The following is a 25982-nucleotide window of genomic DNA, read 5'->3' as shown; positions in this document are numbered from 1 at the left end:
AAATTAAAGTGACAAATGTTCTTAAAGTGAAACACAACACTAGTCTCTGAGAAAATGGCATTATAAGTTAGTATCTCGTGTGTCCGCCAAGTGCAGTGATGATTGCTGTGCAACATTGTTACATGGAATAGATGAGGTGGTTGATGAAGGCCTTAGGCATTTGAGCCCACACTCTGAGGAACGCCTGGCTCAGTTCAGCTGCAGTTGTCGGCCTTGGTCAGACGTCATTCAGCTGTCTTTGAATTTCATCCCACAGGTGCTCAATGGGATTTAAATCGGCTCTGGGGGCAGTCCACTGCATGGTTCTGATGCCATTCTGCTGGAGGAAATCTCCGTGTGGGGGCACGGGCGTTATCAGGCTCATCTTCCTGTGGCAAGAGAGTTAACAGACTATAAAAGTCCAGTTTCCTCCCTTGCCGAACTAGGCTGGTATTATGGAGTTAGATTTTGGCTGGACTAACGAGCCTATGCATAGTCCAATCAAAATCGCACACCGAAATCGAAATCCGGTCGCTAAACTGTCATGTAGATTTCGGTCGATTGCAGGATTTGCACAGCATGTGCACCACCAACTCATTGTCAACAGATATTTTCCAAATCTTTTCAAGTTTTTAATCAAGGTGCTCACGTTATTTGATGCAGTTCGCGATGTAAGACCCTTTGGGTTTCTCAAAACAGTCTGGAAAGAAGCATGTGTGATGATTTCATGGAAGAGTGCATATTGTTGTAAGCTGCTCTTAGCAATAAAGTTGTGGACTTCACACAAGGGATATCGAATCTGGTTCCCCAGTAAGAAGTATGAACACTTTTGACCACTCGGCTGCCGTACAGCCCAGAAGCATGTATAACCAACACAATTTCTCACAATATAGATCTTGGTTGTCCACCAGAACGTTTTGACTGGGCGCTGCCATTTTGTTTGAAGCAAATGCAAGTGATACGAGAGGTGGAATCTGATTGGTCCATAGGAGAGGCATAGAAGAGATTTGCCTCGGAAAGATGTATCATGCTGAAACTCGTTGTTGTGGCGATGTGCCAAATTAGGTATGGCGTGTGGTCTGAAGACTTGGATCAATGTACCGAGCAGCTGTGACACCATTGCCTCTCCCTGGACTGATGTTCTGGAAGACCACAGGGTCGACCCTGTGTGCAAGACCAATTCCAATTCTGTGTTGCCTGTGACATTGGAGGTGTTTGCTCATCAATCGTCGATGCACAGTGTCCGCACTAATGTTTCGCTGGTGTGTCCCCATGGTCTGTCAAGCAGTTTTGCACGGAATTCTCATGCATTGGGTTACCATGGCCGTTGCCGTGATGCGTTTGGGCGATCAGTTTTAATGTCATCTGCTCTGTGTTCACATCATTAAATTTCATTTTTCCAGACAAGGTAATGTTAAATTTGAGAAGCTTTGACAAAAATTACCCAAATATTTAAATGACAAGTTTTCATGTAATTTAGGGTGATGTTTCTTTTGCGGTTCAGTGTATTTATCCAGAAATTCTGATTGATTTTCAAAGGAAAGAGAAAATATATTTTAACGTAGCAGGGATGATGCATGATATCTTTGGGTTTCTCAAAACAGTCTGGAAAGAAGCATGTGTGATGATTTCATGGAAGAGTGCATATTGTTGTAAGCTGCTCTTAGCAATAAAGTTGTGGACTTCACACAAGGGACACAAACAATGGGTTATGGCTAACAGTACAAGTAGAAGTACTGACCAGGAATTGTAGTCAATGTGCCATAGTGACTGGAAGGTCAAGTCAATCAGTGGTGCAATAATCACAACAAAGACAATCCAGATTCTGTTATCATTTATTTTGTCATAGATGACAAATGACAAACATCAAAATGAGTACATGATCAAGTTGGTGTGAAATTTACAAGTGGTACTGAACAGCATATTTCATGCAGCATGGTATTTGACATCCTGTTAACCTTTGAGTTATCTCCCTTGTTGAAGACACCTCCCAAACTGATTTAGTTTTGAACAGACATATGACATGGATATCTGTGTTATTCAGAAGAGATTATCAAACAAAATCTACACTCATCTAACGTAGGATGTTAAAAAACTGGAAAGTGATACCATTCATAGTTCTGAGTAGCAACTATTTCTTTTTGGATGCATTTGCACAAGGGAGGTAACTCAGGAAGTTACCATACAGCAGCCATAACTACAAAGTGCTTGATTCTGATAAAGTGAAACATGCTGAAGAATTTTATCATCATTCAAGAAATCATAACCAAAAATACTAACATTTCATTTATTCAATCTTCTCAATTAATGATAAAATTCACAAAACTTCTTGTCTACAACACTTCTGTCCTACATGGATCATATTTATTATACACTATGCTTATCGAGGTACTTGCTTATTTAAGCACAAGCAATAGAAAAGAGGATTATTTGTATACATACAGGGTATCTATAAAATAACAAATCTGTACACAACAAGAATATTAACAAAACTTAGAGACAAGCCATACAACCATACTGTTTCCAACACTTAAATATTGGTTTTCAAATATAAACACCGAAGTGCAGCCCTTACTCCGCTAAAGGACAGGTGTAGGACGAGAGAAGCACAGAGAGGTATAAGAGGTACGGAAAGGAAACATCTTGCTAACTACAATACACTGTTAATGTGTGTCAGGCTGTCACAATACATTACTTCTGTACATCGTCTAACCTTCTTGTGTTCACACAAGTCCAAACAACTTGGGCTTGTTGAAAAAGTCGAAAGGATTAGGAGTCTTTAAACTTAATTTTATACCATAACTACTGTGAGGTGGACAATTGAAATATACCAGAATGAAAGTTGTTTGGCATTTAGACTTTTCTACTACCTCTGACAGTTTAATAAGACAGTTTAATTAGACAAGAAAAATCAATTGTGAATGTCACATGCACATTTTCATAATGAAGTGCTATCCAACTTAATATTAAAACAGATGATAAACAGAATGAAATATTGTGAATGAATATGGTCTTACACTGCTATCGGCAACATTCCAGGTATATCACGGTGGTCACCAAGAATGGCTTCATGGACAACATTTGGTAGTTGATCCTGTTGGATGTTTTCTCTTCATATGGTGAACATGATATTATGTTTACCTTTCTTACTAGAATAATCATGGGTCATTGTAACTGGCCATGTATGCTAAAGTAGCATCAGCGCTGCAAGTTTTGTTTCACTAAAAGGTTGCTATCTGGATAAGACACATCTCCACCTGTACACATTATTTACATATACATAGCTCATTCAATATCGTTTATCTCTATTTCCAGTTCAATACAGTAATTTCATTCACTGCCGCCTGATAATATATGATCCTTATTATGTTTATGCAAGATACTCTTAATGTTAAACATATTTTATTTATTTTTACAATATCAGCGAAAGATGTTCACATTTTATGCAGAGTAAATCAAATCACAGTTCCATAGACAAACAAAATACATGGGGTTTACTAACAGAGAAAGAGCCCACCCCCCCACCCCCACCCCTCCCCCTCCAACAAATTATTTTTCAAGCAGGAATGTGCAAGGATGTAAGTTCCAAATTAAACCGAACATCTCCACCGACAATTTGTTTGGTGTACTGAAGCCGAGAACGAGAAACACATCCAGGAAAGTAGCCTCAGAGTCACAGACAAACCAAAGCTGGAACCCAAGAGGATACATGCAGTTTAGAAATGCAGCAATCAAGACAATTCTTATTCTGATCAGTTTTGTTGGTGCTCGTCACTCATTCATCACAATTATGACATCCATAAATTATTGACGTAAACAATAAAATGAAATTAAGAGTTTGTTCAAACATGAGCAAATGCTTGGCAATAACATTACCTGTACAGTCAGACAGAGGTCTCGATACGATATACACACAACATGAGATGGAACAGTGTTGACACTCTCATGATGAGGAGTGTAGATGAACAGGGGTGCCTCATAGCATCATCTTGCAGTAGTCGCCATACACATGGCTATGCAAGGGAACATCAAGACACATGCAAGACTCATGATGCAATGCAAGACGGCGTCAGGATACATCTGGCAACTGTCAACAGTTTTCTGCAGGGTCTCACCAAAATGTGAGGTGTTGTGACCATTCGACAAACATTTGCATCATTCGTCCAACGCAATGAGCGTATTGCACCAGAAGCCATGTTACAACCCTGTGTGGCCACACCCCTAATGCACAGTTGAATAACACAGCACACAACTGACACAGGAATACAACCAATGACAGCTTCAGTATTTACAATCACTTTCGTCTTATATTATTATGAGCTTAACTTAACAGCTGTAATGAAACACTAAATGATTGGTCACATCACAATCTTCTCGCCCAATTCTCTCCATTGCCCCTTGAAGCTTTCAGCTGACCAGTCCCTTGCTGCTCATATGACCAGTGCTATGCCATTTTTGGATCACAGAGACAGTACACTTTGTCATTAGGTGAGCAATGGTATAACTTACTTATAACAATGAACAGACAACTAAAAGGACTACTTCTGTACATGGGAAGCTACAGTTTTGGTGCGTCACGATTTCTATGCATATGATGCATAAACGATTCTCAGCAGAGTCCAAACATTGGAGAAATGGACTCAACTCTGCCAGTATTAATTCAGCATGTTTTACATTAATTATGTTTTACAACTTTCAGCTTCATTGTGAATGGTTCAGAGTATTAATGCACCAATATAAGAAACACAATAAATTAGGGTGTTTAGTCTCATTTTGCTATCCACAAACAACACTGAACCCTATTTTGTTGTGCCTGTCTGAGAACAGGCCTGCATTTTGTCCATACAAACTTACCACACACAAGCCACATTCACTACCGGAATGAGTCCAACACACTCGTAGCAGCTGCCTCCCCTGACTTGCACATCCCCTTGTGAGTACAGTATAACACATCACATAGAGTGGATTTAGGAAAGGAGTTGTTAGTCATCTCACTTTGAATTCAGGAAATTTCACATGTAACTTCCACAAGAGTAAGTAATTTAAATTTTAAATATTTCTTCCCCATTTTGTGTTGTACTACAGCTGAAGTTGTATAGGTCATACAATTTTCATGTAAACACTTTCCATATTGACCAACTGTAACTAGGGCTAAAGTCCAATTTGATTTACTGACTAGAATCAAAATACGAGTAATATCAAAATAGAATAGCTAAAATCTGAGTTGTACAACACATGAATGAGTTTCAATCTGACAAGAACCCCTATCACATATCCCTTAGCATTTTCATATAAGCTATCCCACCAACCCAAATCCACCCTTGTACACACTAATAATTCTGATGAGCTATGGCAGTCCTACATGCTGTGACACTGCCACCTTCATTCCAAATGTCATCACGATATCTTCTCCGTTATTAACATCGTTATATCAACTTCCTCTTAGCGATATGATCGTTAAGAATCTTCCCCCTCGTCTTCCTCTTCTTCCTCCTTCTCCGGCGTGCTGTTCTCCTCCACAGGGCTGGGTTTCAACTTGGGGTTTTCACGTTGTAAGTTGGGCTGGTGATGATGCATGGACGCCTGGTACGACCGCTTCACCTTGTCTGCCCGGCGGAATATTGTGATCTCCTGAAAAAAGATCGACTGTGTAAGAGTCTATGTCTCTCTCAGCAATATTGAAGCCCCATTGGTGGGAGATTATCAGAATGAAAACACCTGTGTCTTAAGCCAATTCATGTCCTTTTATCATGAATATGACCAAGATAAAAACCTATTAATATCTAATATCAATATCTTATATTTAATACTTATCTTGCATTACATATTGCTGTACTCTCTCATTCCATGTTGAAAACATGACTGGAATTGTCATACATTGAGAGAACTGTTCTCAAACTAGGTCTGCTGAGTGAGAGTTTGGTGGAGAAGGACCAGGACCAGGACCAGGACCAGGACCAGGACCAGGAGCCACAAGTGCTTGGTATTCTCATCAAGCATCTCATGTGTAGTAAGTCACAGGGGTCGTATTACAATAAATAGCATCAAGGCTGCCGGGGTAATAAGTAGACTGACCTTACTTCCGAGCTTGACAGACATAATGGATGCATTGTATAGACGCACACTGTAGATGTCATAACCCTGTGTCCCCCTGTCCTCCTCCAAGTGGTGAACCTCAGGTAGTAGCTTCCAGGGTTTTGTGGTTGGCAATCTGCTATGCGACCAACAATGGATGCCCTCCACTAGTTCCAACGGCTATGTCCCTCTGGCAGTGGCTGGCAAACACAGTCAATAATGACAGTGACAGTACAGTTGCCATAAAAAGCCATTGTGGAGGCAATCGCCCAGATTTCCGGCGGGTTGCTGGCTTGAGGTTGTGCTCATTTTGCAACATCATAAGCCTGCTGGATGTTGGATTGAAACCAGAAGGCATGGATATTTCTGCTGAAAAACAGCCACTACTCGTCTTACACAAAGTCTTAAATCACTCAAGGTAGATACGCAGGGAACAGCTTCTGGCCAGCAAGAAAGGCACAACAACAGTTATCATGACTTTTTGGATTACTGCTGGCAGAAGAACGAGGGGAGAACTAGTGTTTGTCAACTGCCCATGCCAACAGATCCGGACTTCTACATGTTGACAATCTACCCCAGCTGGACCAACTCCGAAAGTTCCAGGAGACTATCCTCCTGTTGCTGCAGCATGCAATCATCTATACACACATCAAAGTTGATGCCGTGTGTGAAGATAACGCATTATCAGCTTCCGTTATTCTCATAAATAACCATGAGGTCATCAAAACTCCCAAAAAAAGCACAGTCTATTGGAAAGTTACGACCGTTGTGAAAGAAATGTAAGTACATACTGTCGCTAGGGAGGATCGGCATGTGGATATATGTAACCTGAAGATCTACATACTGATCAGGTAGCTGCTGAGGTGCCCGTGGTCCGGAGTATTGATAGTAATATTGATCATTTTGAACCATGGAGGACGCTCCAGGTACCCCTGGAAGAATGTTGCCATGTTGTGAATGAGGCATAAGTTCGACAAACCATTCTTGGAGTTGAGAAAGACAGGGGAGTAACACACTGGAGTCACCAGTGGTTGAAATACAGCATGTTCCTTCAGGAGAATGTCGACACAATGGCAATCACTTTTGTCCACTTGGCACTCCATAGCCTGCAATCACTAAACTGGTCTGAGCCAGGGTCGTTGATGAGACTTCTCTGAATGTTGGACAATGCTTGGTGAATTCCAAATAAAAGAAGATAAAAATAAAGTCGACTGCAATCCTAGTATGGTGAAGTCAGCATCCAACACCTGTGCCATATCAATCGGGGTTGACCCCAGGACTAGCTAACATGGTGCATAATAGAAGCTGCAATCCAGGCATGTTAAAACAAAATACTTCACATCAAATAGACGATGGCAAAAGATAACGAAAAAGTTTTTTCCAGCACAACTTCTCTCAGCTGCAAAAGCCAGAAAAGTCACTGTGTGATGTCATGGGGTGTATTCAGGTGAAGGGTTTAAACCATGTTTAGGAACAGTTCTCTCAATGTACGACATTTGAAGTCAATGCACATGTTTTTGACATGATTTGTTTTGTTTGTTTGTTGTTTAACGCCTCACTCATCAATATTCCAGCTATATGACGGCGGTCTGTAAATAATCGAGTCTGGACCAGACAATCCAGTGATTGACATCATGAGCAATGACCCACACGGTTGTGATTCAAAGACACCATTTGTGACTCTAGTTCTTACACTGATAGTGATACACATAAGAAAGCTGCCCAAACTAAATAGTTGCTATTTGACCTCTGGTTAAGCCAATACATAGAGACAAATGCCAGGAACACACCTGTTGTTTGAAATACCGTCTCTCTTCCTCATCAACTAGCACCAAGTTGAGATAGTAGCGAACAGAAAACTTCTTGTTTATGTCTCTCATAGTTGGTGTCAGCTCATACCCACTGAGGAACAGTCGGATAGGTATTGACTCCCCTGAAACACCAACAGTTGAACAGGTATTATCACCCCTAAAACACCAACAGTTGAACAGGTATCTATTGAGATATACATCACATTATTGAATATATATCAAGTGTCAGTGAGCAAATATTATTTGTTGTTTGACGCTAATCTCAGCGATATTTCAGCAATAAGATGGCAGCCTGTAAGTAGACGAGTAGGGACCCGTCAATCCAGTTGCTGATATTGTAAACAACAATCCACTGAGTTGGGGTGCAATTACACACCAAGTCACCAAGTGTGACCACCCGATCCATTTGGTCACCTCATATGAACAGCATAGGTTGCTGGGGATCTATTCTAACCCAGAATCCTCACGGGACACCAGGTAACAATATGAATAATGATATATGGATTTATAATGCGCCTAATTCCATTCACCAAGTGAATGCGCTACATTATTACCCCTGGCAATGGTTCAGTATACACTCGACTTTCATTCTTAGCTCCCTGGGGAGTATACAACCAAAGCTGCCTGTGAGACTCATGAAGAACAGTCATTACCATCTCATCCTAACAGGTACCCATTCACTGCTGGGTGAACAGAGGCATATCACAAACAAAGTGACTTGCCTTAGGAGACACCACATGTGCACAACCAAAGCTCTAGACACTCTAAGGAGTCAAGCTGCCGAACACCCATCCAAGGACTCTCTGAATTGTGAGCTGTGCGCTGTGCTCAGGACCACATGCCAGCACTGTATTACAGCCATATGACTGCTGTCAGTAAATCAGTCAGACAATACAGTGACTGTATGCCTGAGCAATGATCTATGCCACTGGGACACACTGACATGCATGCATCGACCCTGAATATCCGATCCACTCAGTCCACTCTTTCCACAACAGATTACAGCAGATGGTACAGCAAAACTCCTACTCAAACTTAAAGTGGTAATCTGCTGAACTTACCTCGAACTGGCGCACCATCCATAATTTCATATTTTGCTATGGTTTCATTCTCATTGAATGTGTTGGGACCTGAAACACAGATGATGAAATACATGACTATTCCTGTCTCATCATGCTAAACTACAACCACTCATGTTAGCATGTAAAAATACAGCAGTTTACAAGGATAATGAAATACTGCTAGATTAATAATCTGTGACTAAGACCAACATTTCAGTTTCAGAAACAATAGCATCTTACACATTATAAAGTGACAACATTTACATGACAAATGGTGTATAGATGACTGTATATACAATACATTATCCAGAATGACGTTTAACACCTAAAATTCCACACAAAGCTATTGACAAAACACACTGTCACAGCACTGTAGCTCACCAGGCCACACAAGATTACATTCACTTCAACTAAAGGTGGTCATTGAACACTCATTCCAAGTGCTGCTTAATTGTGTAACAAGGCTTGTATTATCATTCTATATGTAGCATCGTGTTCAGAAACACAATTCCAGTAGGTCGTACTTTGGAGTTTGGAAGCATGTTAATTTAGGTCTTCCAGGTCTCTAACGTCTCTAGGTCTTAATTGGGACAAGACTACAGCAATATCAACTATACCATCTGTTAGATAATCAAATTATCCTACCAAGAGCCATAATAGAGATGCTGGTGTAGGTTCTGCAGTTGACTTCATGTATGTACACAATACCAATTAATTTACATGGCTTAGGTCAGTTTAAACAACTGTCAATCACATAGTTTCAGCTTACTAGGCAATGTTATGATATTTTGGCAGAAAAGAAAATTATTTTTCAAATACTTGGTCCATTACAAATGGTTTGAGGAGAGAAATTTTTCATGGACAATGACAATAATAAATGACAAACAGGTCAAGACATGAGCTCAGACAGACCTTTGGTCCAGTGATCTAAAGTTCAGCCAGACTGATTCAATCAATGATCTGGTCAACATCAGTATTCAAAAGTCTCTAAGATCAATGTACAAAGAGGGGGACAATATTTGGATTCTAGTAACAAAAGGTTTTCTGAATATTTCAATGGCCAGCATGTATCTGGTATAAAGACGCTTCACTTCAGTTGGCAGTCAAAGACTTCAGAAAGGCATGTGCAAGTGCAAGTGAAACATATCGCGGATGTTACATGATCAATCTTCGACAGACAAACCAGTGGTGGATAGAGCAGTGATATGCTTTCTGTTCAACTTGCTTTGGGATAGTGATATATCCTAGGCAAGCTATGTACTGATGGAGTCTTCATCTGAACGGGAAACTGTTTCAATGACTTACTAAAGAGGTGAGGTGAAATTGGGCTTAACATCGCTTCCAATATTATTGCACTAATAGTGACGTGCAAGCATGTGTGTGTGGTAGCTTGTAATAGACCGGACTAATGCCGATTTTATATTGCTAGCCCACTGAGATACCATGCCGCAGTTTAACATGACTCCGAGCCGACCAGTCTAGTCCTTTAGCCCCTTAATGCCGAGTGTCAGGCAGGGTAACAACAAATACCATTTTTTAATGTCTTTTGGTATGACGAGGCTGGGGATCGAAGCCCGGACCTTCAGCTCTCCAGGCAGGCACTCTACCACTAGACCGCAGAGGCCATCTGACTGGCTAATGATACTTCATATTTGTATAGGGAGAAACAGCTACAGTTTGTACAAACCATGTGTCCCTACCAGTATCAAAGCTTCAGATTGCCAGAGAGCCCTGACCACTGACCCTTGTAATATATTCATATAGCCTTCACAAAGCCTTTGCTTTCACCATGTTTACAGGTGATGCTTATTGTTGTGCTACAGTCAGTAATATTGCAACCACACCATGGCAGCAACTGAAGTAATGAGCCACGCCTCGCGTGAGGTGTTGGAGACCTATTCTAACCCAGGTCTGCAGTACTGGACATGTAAGACAAACAGTGTACCTGTGCCTGTAGTCTCTCGTTTTATTATCTGAATCTCCATGTGTTTGATCTTTATCCGCACAAGCAGGAAGTAAATCTTGCCAACTATGACATCTTTTAAATGATACCTGCAATCAGACAGACACTGACAGCACAACGTTCACACACATGCAGACTGACGGGAAGCTGCTACCATGCTACACAGTTCAGGGTCCTTCATCCGGCACTACCCAGCAACAACTACAGACAGTTGAGTCCTCCTTGCTTAGCTAATAACCATCAGACATTTAGCATATTAAATCCCTTGGTCTAGTAACATTCTAAAAGAGCTTGTGGAATAGGGAGGACACTGCTTGCCATTTCAGTCTATCTATATTTTTCTACTCCTCCATCCAAAAATTGAGTAACAATAATTTCTGAGTTTTTTTCATATATTAATTACAGGTACTGCGATTGACACTAGGCTGTATTTGTCAGAGGTTTTCAGTATCAACAGAAACACTTACTTGACTAAATAACACTTTAAAGTGAGGCTAGTCATAGTTCAACGAGGCTAGCAATACTTCATCAAGGCAGGTTATAGGTCCTCAATGCTAGTTATAGTTCATCAAGGTTATAGTTCATCAGGGCTGTTTATAGTTCACCAAGGCTGGTTATACTTCATCAGGGCTGGTTATAGTTCATCAGGGCTGGTCATAGTTCATCAGGGCTGGTTATAGTTCATCAGGGCGGTCATAGTTCATCAGGGCTGGTTATAGTTCATCAGGGCTGGTCATAGTTCATCAGGGCTGGTTATAGTTCATCAGGGCTGGTCATAGTTCATCAAGGCTGGTTATAGTTCATCAGGGCTGGTCATAGTTCATCAGGGTTGGTTATAGTTCATCAGGGCTGGTCATAGTTCATCAGGGCTGGTCATAGGTCATCAGGGCTGGTTATAGTTCATCAAGGCTGGTCATAGTTCATCAGGGCTGGTCATAGTTCATCAGGGCTGGTCATAGTTCATCAGGGCTGGTCATAGTTCATCAGGGAGGTCATAGTTCATCAGGGCTGGTTATAGTTCATCAGGGCTGGTCATAGTTCATCAGGGCTGGTTATAGTTCATCAGGGCTGGTTATAGTTCATCAAGGCTGGTCATAGTTCATCAGGGCTGGTCATAGGTCATCAGGGCTGGTCATAGTTCATCAGGGCTGGTTATAGTTCATCAGGGCTGGTTATAGTTCATCAGGGCTGGTCATAGTTCATCAAGGCTGGTTATAGTTCATCAGGGCTGGTCATAGTTCATCAGGGTTGGTTATAGTTCATCAAGGCTGGTCATAGTTCATCAGGGCTGGTCATAGGTCATCAGGGCTGGTTATAGTTCATCAAGGCTGGTCATAGTTCATCAGGGCTGGTCATAGGTCATCAGGGCTGGTCATAGTTCATCAGGGCTGGTCATAGTTCATCAGGGCTGGTTATAGTTCATCAGGGCTAGTTATAGTTCATCAGGGCTGGTCATAGTTCATCAAGGCTGGTTATAGTTCATCAGGGCTGGTCATAGTTCATCAGGGTTGGTTATAGTTCATCAAGACTGGTTATAGTTCATCAGGGTTGGTCATAGTTCATCAGGGCTGGTTATAGTTCATCAGGGCTGGTCATAGTTCATCAGGGCTGGTTATAGTTCATCAGGGCTGGTCATAGTTCATCAGGGCTGGTCATAGTTCATCAAAGACAGTCATACTTCATCATGGCTGGTTATAGTTCAAGGCTAGTTATAGTTTATCAGGGCTGGTTAGAGTTCATCAGGGCTGTTTGATAGTTCACCGAAGCTGGTTATAGTTCATCAAAGCTGGTTATAGTTCATCAGGGCTGGTTATAGTTCAAGGCTAGTTATAGTTCATCCAAGACAGTAGGTGACAATAAATCTCATAGATCTGCATGTTGTACACGTAGGAATGAAACCCAGAATCATCAATCTAACACTAACCACTGGGCTATCCCAACTCCCTCATATATAAGTTACTACTATCATACTTAGCTCCGCCTCAATCCACCCCTAAGAACATACCCATCAATATAACTTATGAGTGGCATCATTTAAATCGGGAGCCCCATGTTGTTCTCAATATAACATACTGACATGGTTGAAAGTAAGTTATGGAAGTTTATATTGGACCCTAAAATGTGTAACACAAAAGATACAGAAAACAGAAATGAACTTGCAATACAAAAACAAATTATAAACATCAATAAGGTGAACACCTGGACCAAATAAATGCATAAAGATGAACACATGCCTTGATACATGATTGCATATATCATCCCATCTATTTTCTAGTGCATCACATGACAGAGCACATCAACATCCGATTGGGTCACATGATCATACCTGCGCCTGTTGACTCTCGACGGACTATAGCAAGCTCCATGTATCGAATTTTAATTCTCACCAGAAGGAAGTAAATTTTCCCCACAATTACATCTTTCAGATGATATCTTCATGGAGCATGAACAAAGAGGAGGACAGTCAATTGACAATCAGGAATTCCCAAACTGGTTTTATTACAGGCCGGCATTTAATATCCGTATCAAAAAAGAAAAGAGAAAATGTTTCAAGAAAATCAAGATTTGTGCAATTGTTAAACTGTATCTGATAATATTGTAATTCAGCATGGTAAATGTCCTCAGACTAATTAATTTCAAAATGCTTAAAATGCAGACAATTTGTATTAAATTTTTAAAAATGTTACTCTTTCCAATGAACTTTTTAGGAAAGCACCGATAACTCTTGCTTTTGGAAGTTTTCCATGCTTATAATGTTGTGATGGTGATAATGGTGGGTACGTACTTGGACTTGTTGTATTCAAACTCTATATGAAGACAGTCTTCAATGCCCACTTCCATCTTTATGCTGTTGTTCATGTCCGGGTACTGAGACAGAGTGTGGACCACAATGTCCTGCTCCTTCACAATGTCTGTTAACCGCTTCACAATTGTCACACGCAAAAAATACCTGCAACAAATGTGCTCATATTTTGAGATGGAGTGAGAGAGGGTGTGTGTGTGTCAGTCAGAAGCCAAGGCACACACCATCAGTCTTCAAGATACAGCTCATCAAGTCAGCCGTTAACAAAGCTAGCTGTATTCTGTCATCAATCCCCAAATATTCCATCATTATCCAAGCCTACATCAACCATTAATCTGTAGACATATTTCATCAAAGTGTAGAGGATATATCCCAGCAATATCCTAGCATTAACCAAACTGTATTATACTGTTAACCCAGCTATATCTTAGTATTCCTATCATTGAGCAACATTCCATTATTGAAACGGCTTTATCTGAGCAACATTAGGCTACATCACAGTAGTGAGTGAGTTGGGTTTAACGCCGCTTTTAACAGTATTCCAGTTATATCATGGCGTGTCAGCTTAATGTGGGAGGAAAGCCCAAAGTGATGCAGGTCTCAGACGTTTACCACTTCGGTGAAACCCACGAGCACGGGTATGGTGCTGACAAACCTAGAAACATAATCAGGGCAAACAGGGATTCGAACCCACAATCATAGGTTTCTGGCGTGCCTAAGGGACACAACTCTGCCTACATCACAGTATTATGAGGCAAGTGACAGTTGGTGAGTGGTGTCTGCTTCTGTTAATCATCTGTTTTGGACAAGCATAGACTTCTGAGTTCACCAGTTAGTCTGAATATAATGACTCAGGAAAACAGGAAAAATATATTCCTAAATACCAAAAGGGACCACTTCAGCCCTTGATTAATACATGTACCAGATTTGGATGAAAAGTCTTTCACAGTTTTCAAGTTGTGCTCCGGAAACGACACCTACCCCAACCTTTTGAGACTAAGTACCAATTATTTCCATTCGCATCGAGAATAAGAAATGTAAAAAAATTGGCAAATAGCAAAAGGCACCACTTCAGGATCTGTTTGATATATCTGCCAAGTTTTGTTGAACAATGTTAAAAGATATTGAATGTTTTTTGAGTTGTGCTCCAGAAACAAAATCCACCCCCACCATGAGACCAGGTACAAGTTCTTTCCATGGTAATTGAGAAAAATAAAAATGAACAAAATTCCGTAAATAGCAAAAGGCACCACTTCAGGAACTGTTTGATATATATACGAACTGGAAGGTACATGAGGTGTTAACTATATCTCCCCCCTACCCCCGTCACATGCTGGGGGGATAAAAAATATATGATTTGTTAACAATTTCTTGTTCAATACTGCCTTTCAAAGTTTGTCAGTGGTGCCATTGAACATATTTCCTACTTCTCCTGTGAAAGTTTAATGGATATGCACATCAGACTACAAAATAACTGAATCACCTCCATCTACATCTGTCACCGCCCATTCGAACTCTCTCATCTGTGCATCTTACACAGTTCATTTTCGTTTCTTTAGTCATACTGTTTTTACGCAATGTTCCATTATATTATATTGGCCTGTTTGGTCATCAAATCCTGTTTTTCCATTGATATTAGAAATATAGTTATCTCCCTTTAGAAACTAGTTTCGAGACCTGATGTGCAAACGCACTTCTGTTTATGTCTTTACCAAACAGTTGCCAAGTAATTTGTTTATTTATGATATGAGCATGATGAGCAACATGTATTTCGTTATTATTACTAAGAAAGTGTAAGAGAGGAAAACATATTTTAGGTTCAAAATTATCCAGCAGATTATATTGAAGCAATGGCAGTGAAAGAGTTCATGGTATTTACACTAATAGAAAGAAGACAATATGTGATGCAGGCCTCAGACGTTGACCACTTTGGTGAAATATAGAACTAGAAGCCATGTCTATTCACAGAAAGAGACAGCCACACCTACCTTAGCCTAACATTTGCCCCTGTGTATGACTCATATGGTTTTTCCACTTGTTGAAATTCGAAGTTATAGCTAGAATTGTGTGTGAGCTCGCCCGGTCTGGCCAGCTCCTTGACCAATGATGTGAACTCATGGTGGTTTCCCCGGTCATAGTACAGCTCTGGAATGGACATATAGCATCATCAAGCATGGACTCTGAGCTAACCTAATCTCCAGTCAAGGCCAGCATCAGCTTCCCGTTTGTTCTAGGGCAGCCTCGGAATTTATGACAAAACATGATAAAGAGTCAATTTTGTTCACAAAAATGTATACATTAATTTTGTTGACAAAAATTGAGAATTATAATACTACTGCTGCTTGGTGATGTTGCTGCCACACAGAATTCAGATGGAAAAAAGTTACCTTTACTTAAAAAATACATATTATTATGTTTGACATGTTATTTGTGATTTCCTTGTATTATTTTATCATTCAGCAATAATAAATAACACAAAACATACAATCATACAAAACAATAAAATCACACCATGTCAACTGTTTCAACATGCTCCAACTTTGTTTGTACATGTTCATCTTGGTTTCCACTAACTTCATGTGCAAGCGTACATGGTAAATGAAAGAATGTTGTATAGATGCAGTCATTAGCATATACATGTCAACCTGTAAAACAATCGAGTCTCAATAGGCCAACCAGTGACGGAAAGCATGATGAACGATCCACGCCATCTGTATGATGATGAGCAATCAGCAAAGTAACAAGTGTCCAAGGCTCTTATGACCAGTAGGAGATTCTGGGATCTACTAATCCTGTTTACTGTTACTACAATACTCACCAATCTGACCAATAAATTCTATCTTAATCCCTTGGTGCTCCAGCTTGCTACCTGACTTCTTCAGTGTCACATTCACCTGGAAAATACAGAATCCCATCCTGAAACATCATTCTCATCACAAATATATTCATATATTGTACATCCCAAAGTGTGCTCACCATGCCGGGGATTATCCTGGAAATATTTATAATATGAAAGAATCTCCCCAGGTCCAAAAGCAATGATATTTTATTGGCATGTGATGATATTTTCTAATTTTCAGAGATATTTTGTCTTCACACAGTGGAAACTGTATTTGATTTTGGGTACTTGTGACTCGAATAACGTTGCAATGAATGTTACAAGATTATATCAATATATCCTGAGGTATCCTATTTTCCAACATAAATTATTCCACTGTCAATATTAAAAATATAACATTTATAATAAAATAAATAACATTAGTATTAATATTATTTCTGTTCATTGTCTACTGTAGAAGAAATTACATTAATATTGATGTATTTCTGTTCATTATCAACTTTAGAAGGAATTATTTCGCGATGACAATTATAGATCATTTAGGAGACGTTTTACCACTATCACCTGTTCATTTCGGGGCATGCAGGAGACAACAATCTGCCGTTATCAAATTACTAGGTCCTCGACAATGTGTACTTAGATCGTAATTTAATATATTCAAAGTCATGTCATGTATATGGTGTTACAGTTTGTTGGCAAAAAATATATTATTTACATTCCAGAATGAGATGAAACAGAATCTTCGTCAATTTCACTGCCTATTTCTGTCTGTAGTGTGTAATATATCAGAGGAAATATATTAGTGAATTTTCAATCAGTTAGAAGGGACAGTTCATCATATGTTCATTGTACAATGAACCAATGCTCCAGGTAAACTCTTTTTTTTTAATCAGCAACAATTAGTTCAAAATTCGTAATTCGCTCATGGTGGCCATTCTTGCACAAGGGCACGTTCGTGAAAACTCTTCCACCAATGTGGTCTTGTCTAAGGCGAATATCATCTAAAATACAATTGTTTGTGATCTGAAATTTGTATACTATTATGGAGAAAGAGCTGTAGGAATATCCATTTATTTTTTGTTTCGTTACTATTCCAAAATTCGAAATTTGCTTGTGTTTTGAAACTATATCCGTGATTCAAGTGATTGCTCTTTTTTTCCTCTTGATTTGCGCACGGATGTACATACATGTACATCTTTGATTTCCGCATGGACGTGCATACATGTACATCTTTGATTCCTGCACAGACAGCATACATTTACCTCTTTGATTTCCGCACATATGTACATACATGTACATCTTTGATTTCCGCACGGACGTGCATGCATGTACCTCTTTGATTTCCGCACATATGTACATACATGTACATCTTTGATTTCCGCACGGACGTGCATGCATGTACATCTTTGATTTCTGCACAGACAGCATACATTTACCTCTTTGATTTCCGCACATATGTACATACATGTACATCTTTGATTTCCGCACGGACGTGCATGCATGTACATCTTTGATTTCTGCACAGACGTGCATACATGTACATCTTTGATTTCCGCACATATGTACATACATGTACATCTTTGATTTCCGCACGGACGTGGATGCATGTACCTCTTTGATTTCCGCACAGACGTGCATACATGTACCTCTTTGATTTCCGCACATATGTACATACATGTACATCTTTGATTTCCGCACATATGTACATACATGTACATCTTTGATTTCCGCACGGACGTGCATGCATGTACATCTTTGATTTCTGCACAGACGTGCATACATGTACCTCTTTCATTTCCGCACATATGTACATACATGTACATCTTTGATTTCCGCACGGACGTGCATGCATGTACATCTTTGATTTCTGCACGGACGTGCATACATGTACCTCTTTGATTTCCGCACGGACGTACATACATGTACATCTTTGATTTCTGCACGGACGTACATACATGTACCTCTTTGATTTGCGCACGGACGTGCATGCATGTACATCTTTGATTTCTGCACGGACGTGCATACATGTACATCTTTGATTTGCGCACGGACGTGCATGCATGTACCTCTTTGATTTGCGCACGGACGTGCATGCATGTACCTCTTTGATTTGAGCACGGACGTACATACATGTACATCTTTGATTTCTGCACGGACGTACATACATGTACCTCTTTGATTTGCGCACGGACGTACATACATGTACCTCTTTGATTTGAGCACGGACGTACATACAGGTACATCTTTGATTTCTGCACGGACGTACATACATGTACCTCTTTGATTTGAGCACGGACGTACATACATGTACATCTTTGATTTCTGCACGGACGTACATACATGTACCCCATGATTTCTGCACGGACGTACATACATGTACCTCTTTGATTTCTGCACGGACGTACATACATGTACCCCATGATTTCTGCACGGACGTACATACATGTACCTCTTTGATTTCTGCACGGACGTACATACATGTACCCCATGATTTCTGCACGGACGTACATACATGTCCCTCTTTGATTTCTGCACAATGTTCTATACATGTACATCTTCGATTTCCGCACGGACGTGCATGCATGTACATCTTTGATTTCCGCACGGACGTGCATACATCATGATACATGTACCTTTTTTATTTCCGCACGGACGTACATACATGTACATCTTTGATTTCCGCACGGACATACATACATGTATATCTTTAATTTCCGCACGGACGTACATACATCATGATACATGTACCTCTTTAATTTCTGCACGGACGTACATACATGTACATCTTTGATTTCCGCACGGACGTGCATACATGTACCTTTGATTTCCGCACGGACATGCATGCATGTACCTCTTTGATTTCCGCACGGACGTGCATACATGTACATCTTTAATTTCTGCACGGACCTGCATGCATGTACATCTTTGATTTCCCCACGGACGTACATACATATATACATCTTTGATTTCTGCTAGGAATAAAGTGACAAAAATATGTCTAATAACTTGGATGTTGTAGATCAGTCAAACCGGGATTTGAACCCACGATCATAGGTCTCTGCATGCCCAAGGGATGCAACTCTGCACAGCGAATTGTGGCGCCTTAGACGACTGGGCCCCCCGTGCCTCCCCATGCAGTAATATACATGATATAGGACTAGGTTATGCACAGTATTGAGTAAGAGATTGCATGCTGTGTTGCGAGTATGCAACTTGCTGTTTCAAATGACAACTTCTGACAATTAAATAATCTATCATTTTAGATTTTTATTGACATTTTTAGTTACAGTAGATAATTTTATCAATGTTATTCAAGCAATACAACATTTTAAATTTTTGTAGGAGAAAATGAGAGTGTTAGCTTGATTGAAATACCATAAAAAGCTGCTTGCATAAACAAGCTCTCAGATGAGAAATAACTTATAACATAACAACATGTCAAGGTCTTAGTTACTTTCAAAAAGCAAAAATGTGCTGAATCTGTTCAAAGTTCTACTCCAACATAGTATTCATTTGAAGATGTGAAAAGATGAAGCTCACCTTTCCTGATACTGTTTCTCCGTCAAAGTACAAGTAATACCACTCTTTCTTCCCATCCTCTGTTTTGATCTCAGCTGTCTTACGTGAGTCTTGACCATCAAGAACTATGTCAACCTCGGCACCCTGGCCGAATCCAAAGAAACTCTAAAACAAACAAACAACAACAAAATAACTGTACATGCTCCATAATGTACAAACATAGGGCAAAAAGCTGAATCCACAGTTAGCTGATATTGCACTACTGTCTGTGATTAAAGATATGGACAATTCTGTGCTTCAATTCCAACACTATTGATAAAATTCACTTTATCAATGATGATTTATGTATACTTAAGCGTGTTCTTTATCTAGTGTTTGAACAGGATCAATATTATTCTAACTTCAGTGTCAGTTACACTATTCTTTTCAATGCAAAATTAAATGTACACAACATCCAAACAAAACCAGCTCAAAAGTTCACAGTTTTACTGTATCCTGTTGCAACTATCATCATATGCATCTATTCATGACCTAAGTTTTTTCAAATAAACTACAAAATTCTCATGTGCTTTCCATGCCTTATGGCTTGCAAATGAAATGTCAGCACCTGTTAATCATGTCAAGTAGGATTATTTTCGACATGGTTACATAACAGACAGGGGACAGGGAAAGGAACTTTAATCCATTCTAACTTAAATGAAAGGAATGAGCATATCCCAGACAATTCACATAAGCAGTACATGATACAGCTGTAATACTTACATTCATAATATTTCTTATCAAAATCATAAAAAACTGATGTTTTTGTAATGATTCATTTGAGTTTGTTTGTACACATGCTACACAAATCACTGTGTCTGGGCATTGCAGCAATGTTGTCAACAGTACACATGCTACACAAATCACTGTGTCTGGGCATTGCAGCAATGTTGTCAACAGTACACATGCTACACAAATCACTGTGTCTGGGCATTGCAGCAATGTTGTCAACAGTACACATGCTACACAAATCACTGTACACATGCTACTGTTGACAACATAGCTACAGTGCTCAAACACAGTGATTTGTGTAGCATGTGTACTGTTGACAACAAACCAATGATCTATAACAAATTTCAAAGTATACAAGAAACCAGTATACATATTTTTTTACTTTGGGTGAAACAATGTATTAAGACAAAGTGTGTACCGTATTCCTTGTAATAAGCGCCCTGCTCTAATAAGCGCCCACGGCGATATTTGCTAATATATTGGCTAGTGAACAATCCCAATTAGCACTCCTTCAGAATGATCAATGTACACGAGACTTATTAATTCGCGTATAAAACGCACTTGTGTGTCACATGCATTCTTAATTATGGGCAAATGTATCTGTCGCATATAAACGTTTCAGTGTGTCAGCATAAACCACGAAATCTATCTTTCAACTCTCTTTTTTCCACCAAAATAATATTTTAATAACAGCCCCCTATTTCTAATTTTGAGAGCGCCATGGGCGCTTATTATGTCGATTACGGTAATAATAATAATAACTTCAGCCCTACAACCATTTGTCAGTTTCTCTGTTGGTTATGTCATGTGATATTATTTACTGATTTGAGCAAGGACTCTCTGGTGTGGTTTGATGTTGACTAGTAGCTGTATTGAGATCTAACTATACAAAACAGTTTGTCATATGTTATAAGAAAGACTGGATAAACTATACCATGTACAGCATGTTCACAACTAATTAGTTGGAGAAAGGCTATCTTCCTGGCTCATTTCCATAACAGAATAATACAAAAATACTCAACTGACTATCTATTTTGTCAAAATTAAACATGAAAGAGTTAGAATATGCACATCAGCTGCCTATCGTCAATCATCATAAGGCAGATTGAATACAATTACTCCTGTGTTTCTTGTCAGTGTGGAATGTTCCATTTATGACTGGAGTGGTTCCAACAGTCACTCTAGTATTTCTTCAGCAGTTATTAAGCTTCGTTAACTGTTTAAAAAATTAAACAATGTGACAGATCCTTTTTAATATTTCAAGAAGGTGTCTGTATCAACATTTCTAGTCAAATTTTCATGTGAAAAAACACAATTTTGCCGTATTTGAAATGAGTTGACATGTAAAAGAACAGCCATTTATTTGGTACAAATCTTAGAATTTATGTCTTAACAGTCTGTGCAATTAAAAATGTTCAGTTCACTCGGTTAAACTTGGCTCTCTGCATGCTTTTCAGTATATTTGGTACAAAACAGGGACCTTTATTATTATTATTATTATTATTAACTCAGCTGAGATTACTTTACTATGTAGACTGAACCAAATTTTACAAGACTTTAGACTTTGGATAAGAGTCGAGGTTGCAGATTGTTTCAAATGGCAATCATATTGCACCAAAGAAAGACATTTATCACACATATATTGCAGTCTGCAACTTTATCCACATGTCTGAAGCCCCTATCTAGAAAAATATTGTTATGGTCCAGTAAGATCAGCTTGTATTATTTCACAAACAAAGACTAATATCTACTGAAAATAATGCTGTTGTGTGAAGGTACACATCACTTTGCCATGTTTAGGTGTAACTTTCCTTACCATTAACATTAACTAGCAAAAGCCCTGACCCGTAACTCCACATTTAATGGCAGTTGTCACATGACTGACAGGAAAGAAAAACAGAATGTTGCAACACACAATACAGATGGATAAATATAAGTGGTAAATGTTGGAATTTATTGAGCACTTGTTGCATACCAAATATGATCAATTTATCTGAGTGAAAACAACATGCAAAGTTATATGTTCAAAGCAGCTTCATATATGTTTACTTGAAATTCTTAATTTGGATGTCTCTAACAGGAGACATAAGCTTGTGGTTAGAAACTGACACTTGCCTTGAACTAAGATCAAGGTGTTTTCCTACCCAGTCCCTGTGATTATGCAACAATACACACACAGGATTAAGTGTAATAACATTCATATGTTGCCTGCAAACTAAGGATGTCATGCCAAAATCAATGTATCAGTAAAATATTAATGTCAGTGCTGAATCGATACATTTCTTAAATATTGATACTAAATTAATAGTTCACTGCCACAGAAACATATTGCACGTTTGAAAGGGGCTTTCCCAGTTAAAAAGTCTACAGACTTGAAAATAATAACATAATTCATCTAATACTTTGTGCTGGAAGCACCATAAAGATAATTTCAATGTGGTATTACCAAAAGCATTCCTCATATCCTTTAGTTACAATGTGTTTCTGCTACGTATGAACATGAATGAAGAATCTCTTATTTTTATTGTGGTTTTTAAAACATAATTTGCTTTAAATGTGACAAGAATATTTATAAATCACCTATCCAAACAGTTTCATAGCGCAAAATAATTTCAAACAATTATGCCTTGCATTCCAAAATTTAGTAACATGTTTGACCTTTCACTTTCATTTTCCTCCTGCGTGAAAGCTGGTGTGAAGAATGTTGGATCATTTACACAATACTGGGGGGAAAGTTTGAAGATTGGGATTATATTGTGTTTCAAAGTTTAAATGGCGAAACAAACAAGAAAAGAGGATTTTCACAACCAAATGCCCCACAACGATAACAGGACAAACATGTGGACGCTCCTGGAGAGATATCATTGGACAGTGATAAATGGTAGAATATTTTATAACAGACATCAAACATGCCTATAATTAAATGATAATGTCTTGGATAAAGATTTGATGAAATATTTATATTTTTTCAAATACATCTATTCAATCAGAAAATTTTGTGTAGTCAGTATAATACCATGAAGCACTGACTTTGTCTCAACTTGAAGTGTGAGGAAAGCCTGACGTGATGCAGTTCTTAGACATCAATCACTTTGGTGAAATGCTGACAATACTGGATACATAATCAGGCAAATGTGGGATTCAAACCAATAATCACAGGTTGCTGGCATGCCCAGGGGACGCAACTCTGCACAACGAAGGATGGGACCTAAATGACTGGCCCCTATTTTAGTTAGTGATAAGAGCGGTGGAGATTGAGCTGTCACTTCAAAACTAAAGCTGTGGGATGAATGGGTAAAGGGGAATCATAATCATGATAAGGAGATATAATTACATAATAACACTGGATAATCATGGGTGGTATCAGATTAACTGGGATTGTATTGAGAAAACAGATATTGTCCCAAAAAGGCTTGATAAAATCAATTATGATTCTGACTGTTAAAATATAAAGAAATTGGCAGCCACAAGAAATATGTTGATGCAAGCTGTTCTAAAAAAAATAATATTTAGGCTCATAGTCATAGGTTTCATGAAAAATACATGTGTCTGGTTTTGCATATGTAGCTGAAAAAAATAGCTTGTCTCCATACAATATCCCAGCACCCCCCATCCAGAATACCAAATTGTCAGCCCCTTTGATATAGAAAACTGTCCCATCAAAAATAGATAAAGTCATGAAAATGTCCTATTACCATTTTTGTCACAAGCAAAGTCATTGTGTAGGTTTCAAATTATCATGATCATGTATTTGAGCACATTCATGCATGTTTGTGTTGAAGATAGCTATTTAAGTCATGGTCAGCTGGGTTCGTTCACTTGTCACACAAGGAAGTCTCTGTAAACACTGTTTAATATCCTGTCATCATGATCATGTGTTAGGTGGACTTCTAGGAAATGTCTTTCGCAAATATTGATCATGTATGGGACTACCCTTCCTACTGTCTTGAGTTCACCAGCAATGACCATAAAAACTGGATAGGACAGCATTAAGACAACCATTGATATGCATATCCCTGTGTTATGGGTTTTTGTACGCTTAAGAAACACTTGTACTTTTCTCGTTTATTGCAAGAACAACTGTAAAACATCTCACTCCCTTATAGAAGATGACTTTATCTTACAAAACAGGTCATCATCTGAGTGAGTCAGTGAGTGAGTGAGCTGGGTTTAATGCCGCTTTTAACAGTATTCCAGTTATATCACGGCGTGTCAGCTTAATGTGGGAGGAAAGCCCGAAGTGATGCAGGTCTCAGACTTTTACCACTTCAGTGAATCATCATCTGAGTATTTATAAAGCCTGTGTGACGTCTCACCCCTTGTTATTGCGAGAGTAATCGCGATGAACTTTCGATAATAAACACTGTGGAAATAATGTGATAACAAGTTCTTATAGCTCTAGCCTTTACATATTATCTGGATATGATATTACTACCTACATGACTGGACACAAGGCATTTGGGATTTCTCTTTTTGATCACATGCATTACAATGTTTACATGAAATGAACACAAATCGTGTGACATGACCTAAACATACGATGAACTGACTGGCTCCAAAAAAGCTTGACATTAATAACAATATGTGCATACCGATGCGCTACTACATCTGGCATGTAAATACAGGATAGTTCAATGCAATCGAATCATCATTATCACCATATTATCTTGTCTTCGGGAACAAGGAAGATCATGCTGAGCCTTGCCCTGCGTCAGTTATGATAAAACACCAAACATTTCAGATCTCATTAGTATTTTAAGCAACCACTCTACATGTTGTATATATATATGCGCATGTTTTTTAGCCTCTTGTGTTGGTAAGCATTGACAATGACATTTTCATATCTGTGATATTGTCGACTGCAAGACTATCACATGACCAAACACCACCTCCTTCACTCAACCTGACAAGCTCTGCAACCTCACTCATGATCAGAAAAAGATACCGCCTTTATCATACCTAAATACATACACCTACAGGTATAATGCCATGCCTTCACACAAGTTATTTCATTATTTCATTCGAAGTTAAGTATATAAGAAACATACCATTTTGCGAAGTGAGCCTCCCCCGTCCTCCTATCAAAATAATATGGCGGACGAAGTCACAGTCATCCGCGATCTTCAGAAATGATGAAATTAATTGAAAATAATTATAACAC

General features: G+C 39.0%; 1 protein-coding gene across 2 annotated transcripts; it reads right to left on the bottom strand.

Annotated features, from left to right (window-relative positions):
• Positions 1-1798: 1798 nt before the first annotated feature.
• Positions 1799-25939, bottom strand: LOC124145809 (vacuolar protein sorting-associated protein 26B-like). Of its 2 annotated transcripts, none has more exons than XM_046515737.2 (9): positions 25870-25939; positions 20072-20215; positions 16511-16586; positions 15681-15837; positions 13675-13839; positions 13216-13322; positions 8927-8995; positions 7845-7987; positions 1799-5610 (listed from the first exon to the last, which is right to left on the bottom strand). In XM_046515737.2, the coding sequence occupies exons 1-9, from the start codon at positions 25870-25872 to the stop codon at positions 5437-5439; spliced, it is 1038 nt and encodes a 345-aa protein (XP_046371693.1). In that variant the 5' UTR covers positions 25873-25939; the 3' UTR covers positions 1799-5436. The 2 variants fall into 2 exon arrangements, with proteins under 2 accessions (XP_046371693.1, XP_046371692.1); XM_046515736.2 differs by lacking the exon at positions 13216-13322 and adding an exon at positions 10872-10978.
• Between the last annotated feature and the right edge of the window lie 43 nt (positions 25940-25982).

Source organism: Haliotis rufescens, unplaced genomic scaffold (genome assembly GCF_023055435.1).
Source record: "Haliotis rufescens isolate VD_foot unplaced genomic scaffold, xgHalRufe1.0.p SCAF_6, whole genome shotgun sequence".
NCBI classification, from domain to species: domain Eukaryota; kingdom Metazoa; phylum Mollusca; class Gastropoda; order Lepetellida; family Haliotidae; genus Haliotis; species Haliotis rufescens.
Note: the sequence above shows the minus strand (reverse complement) of the source record. Positions and strands in the feature narration are given on the sequence as shown.

What these genes read in the sequence shown, in the direction of transcription:
- LOC124145809 (XM_046515737.2), bottom strand. An exon ending in GGGGCAAATGTTAGGCTAAG is followed by an intron (nt 13,840 to 15,680) that starts GTAGGTGTGGCT and finishes CATTTGTTGCAG; the next exon opens with GTATTTTTTGCGTGTGACAA. An exon ending in TTTGAATACAACAAGTCCAA is followed by an intron (nt 13,323 to 13,674) that starts GTACGTACCCAC and finishes TGCTCCATGAAG; the next exon opens with ATATCATCTGAAAGATGTAA.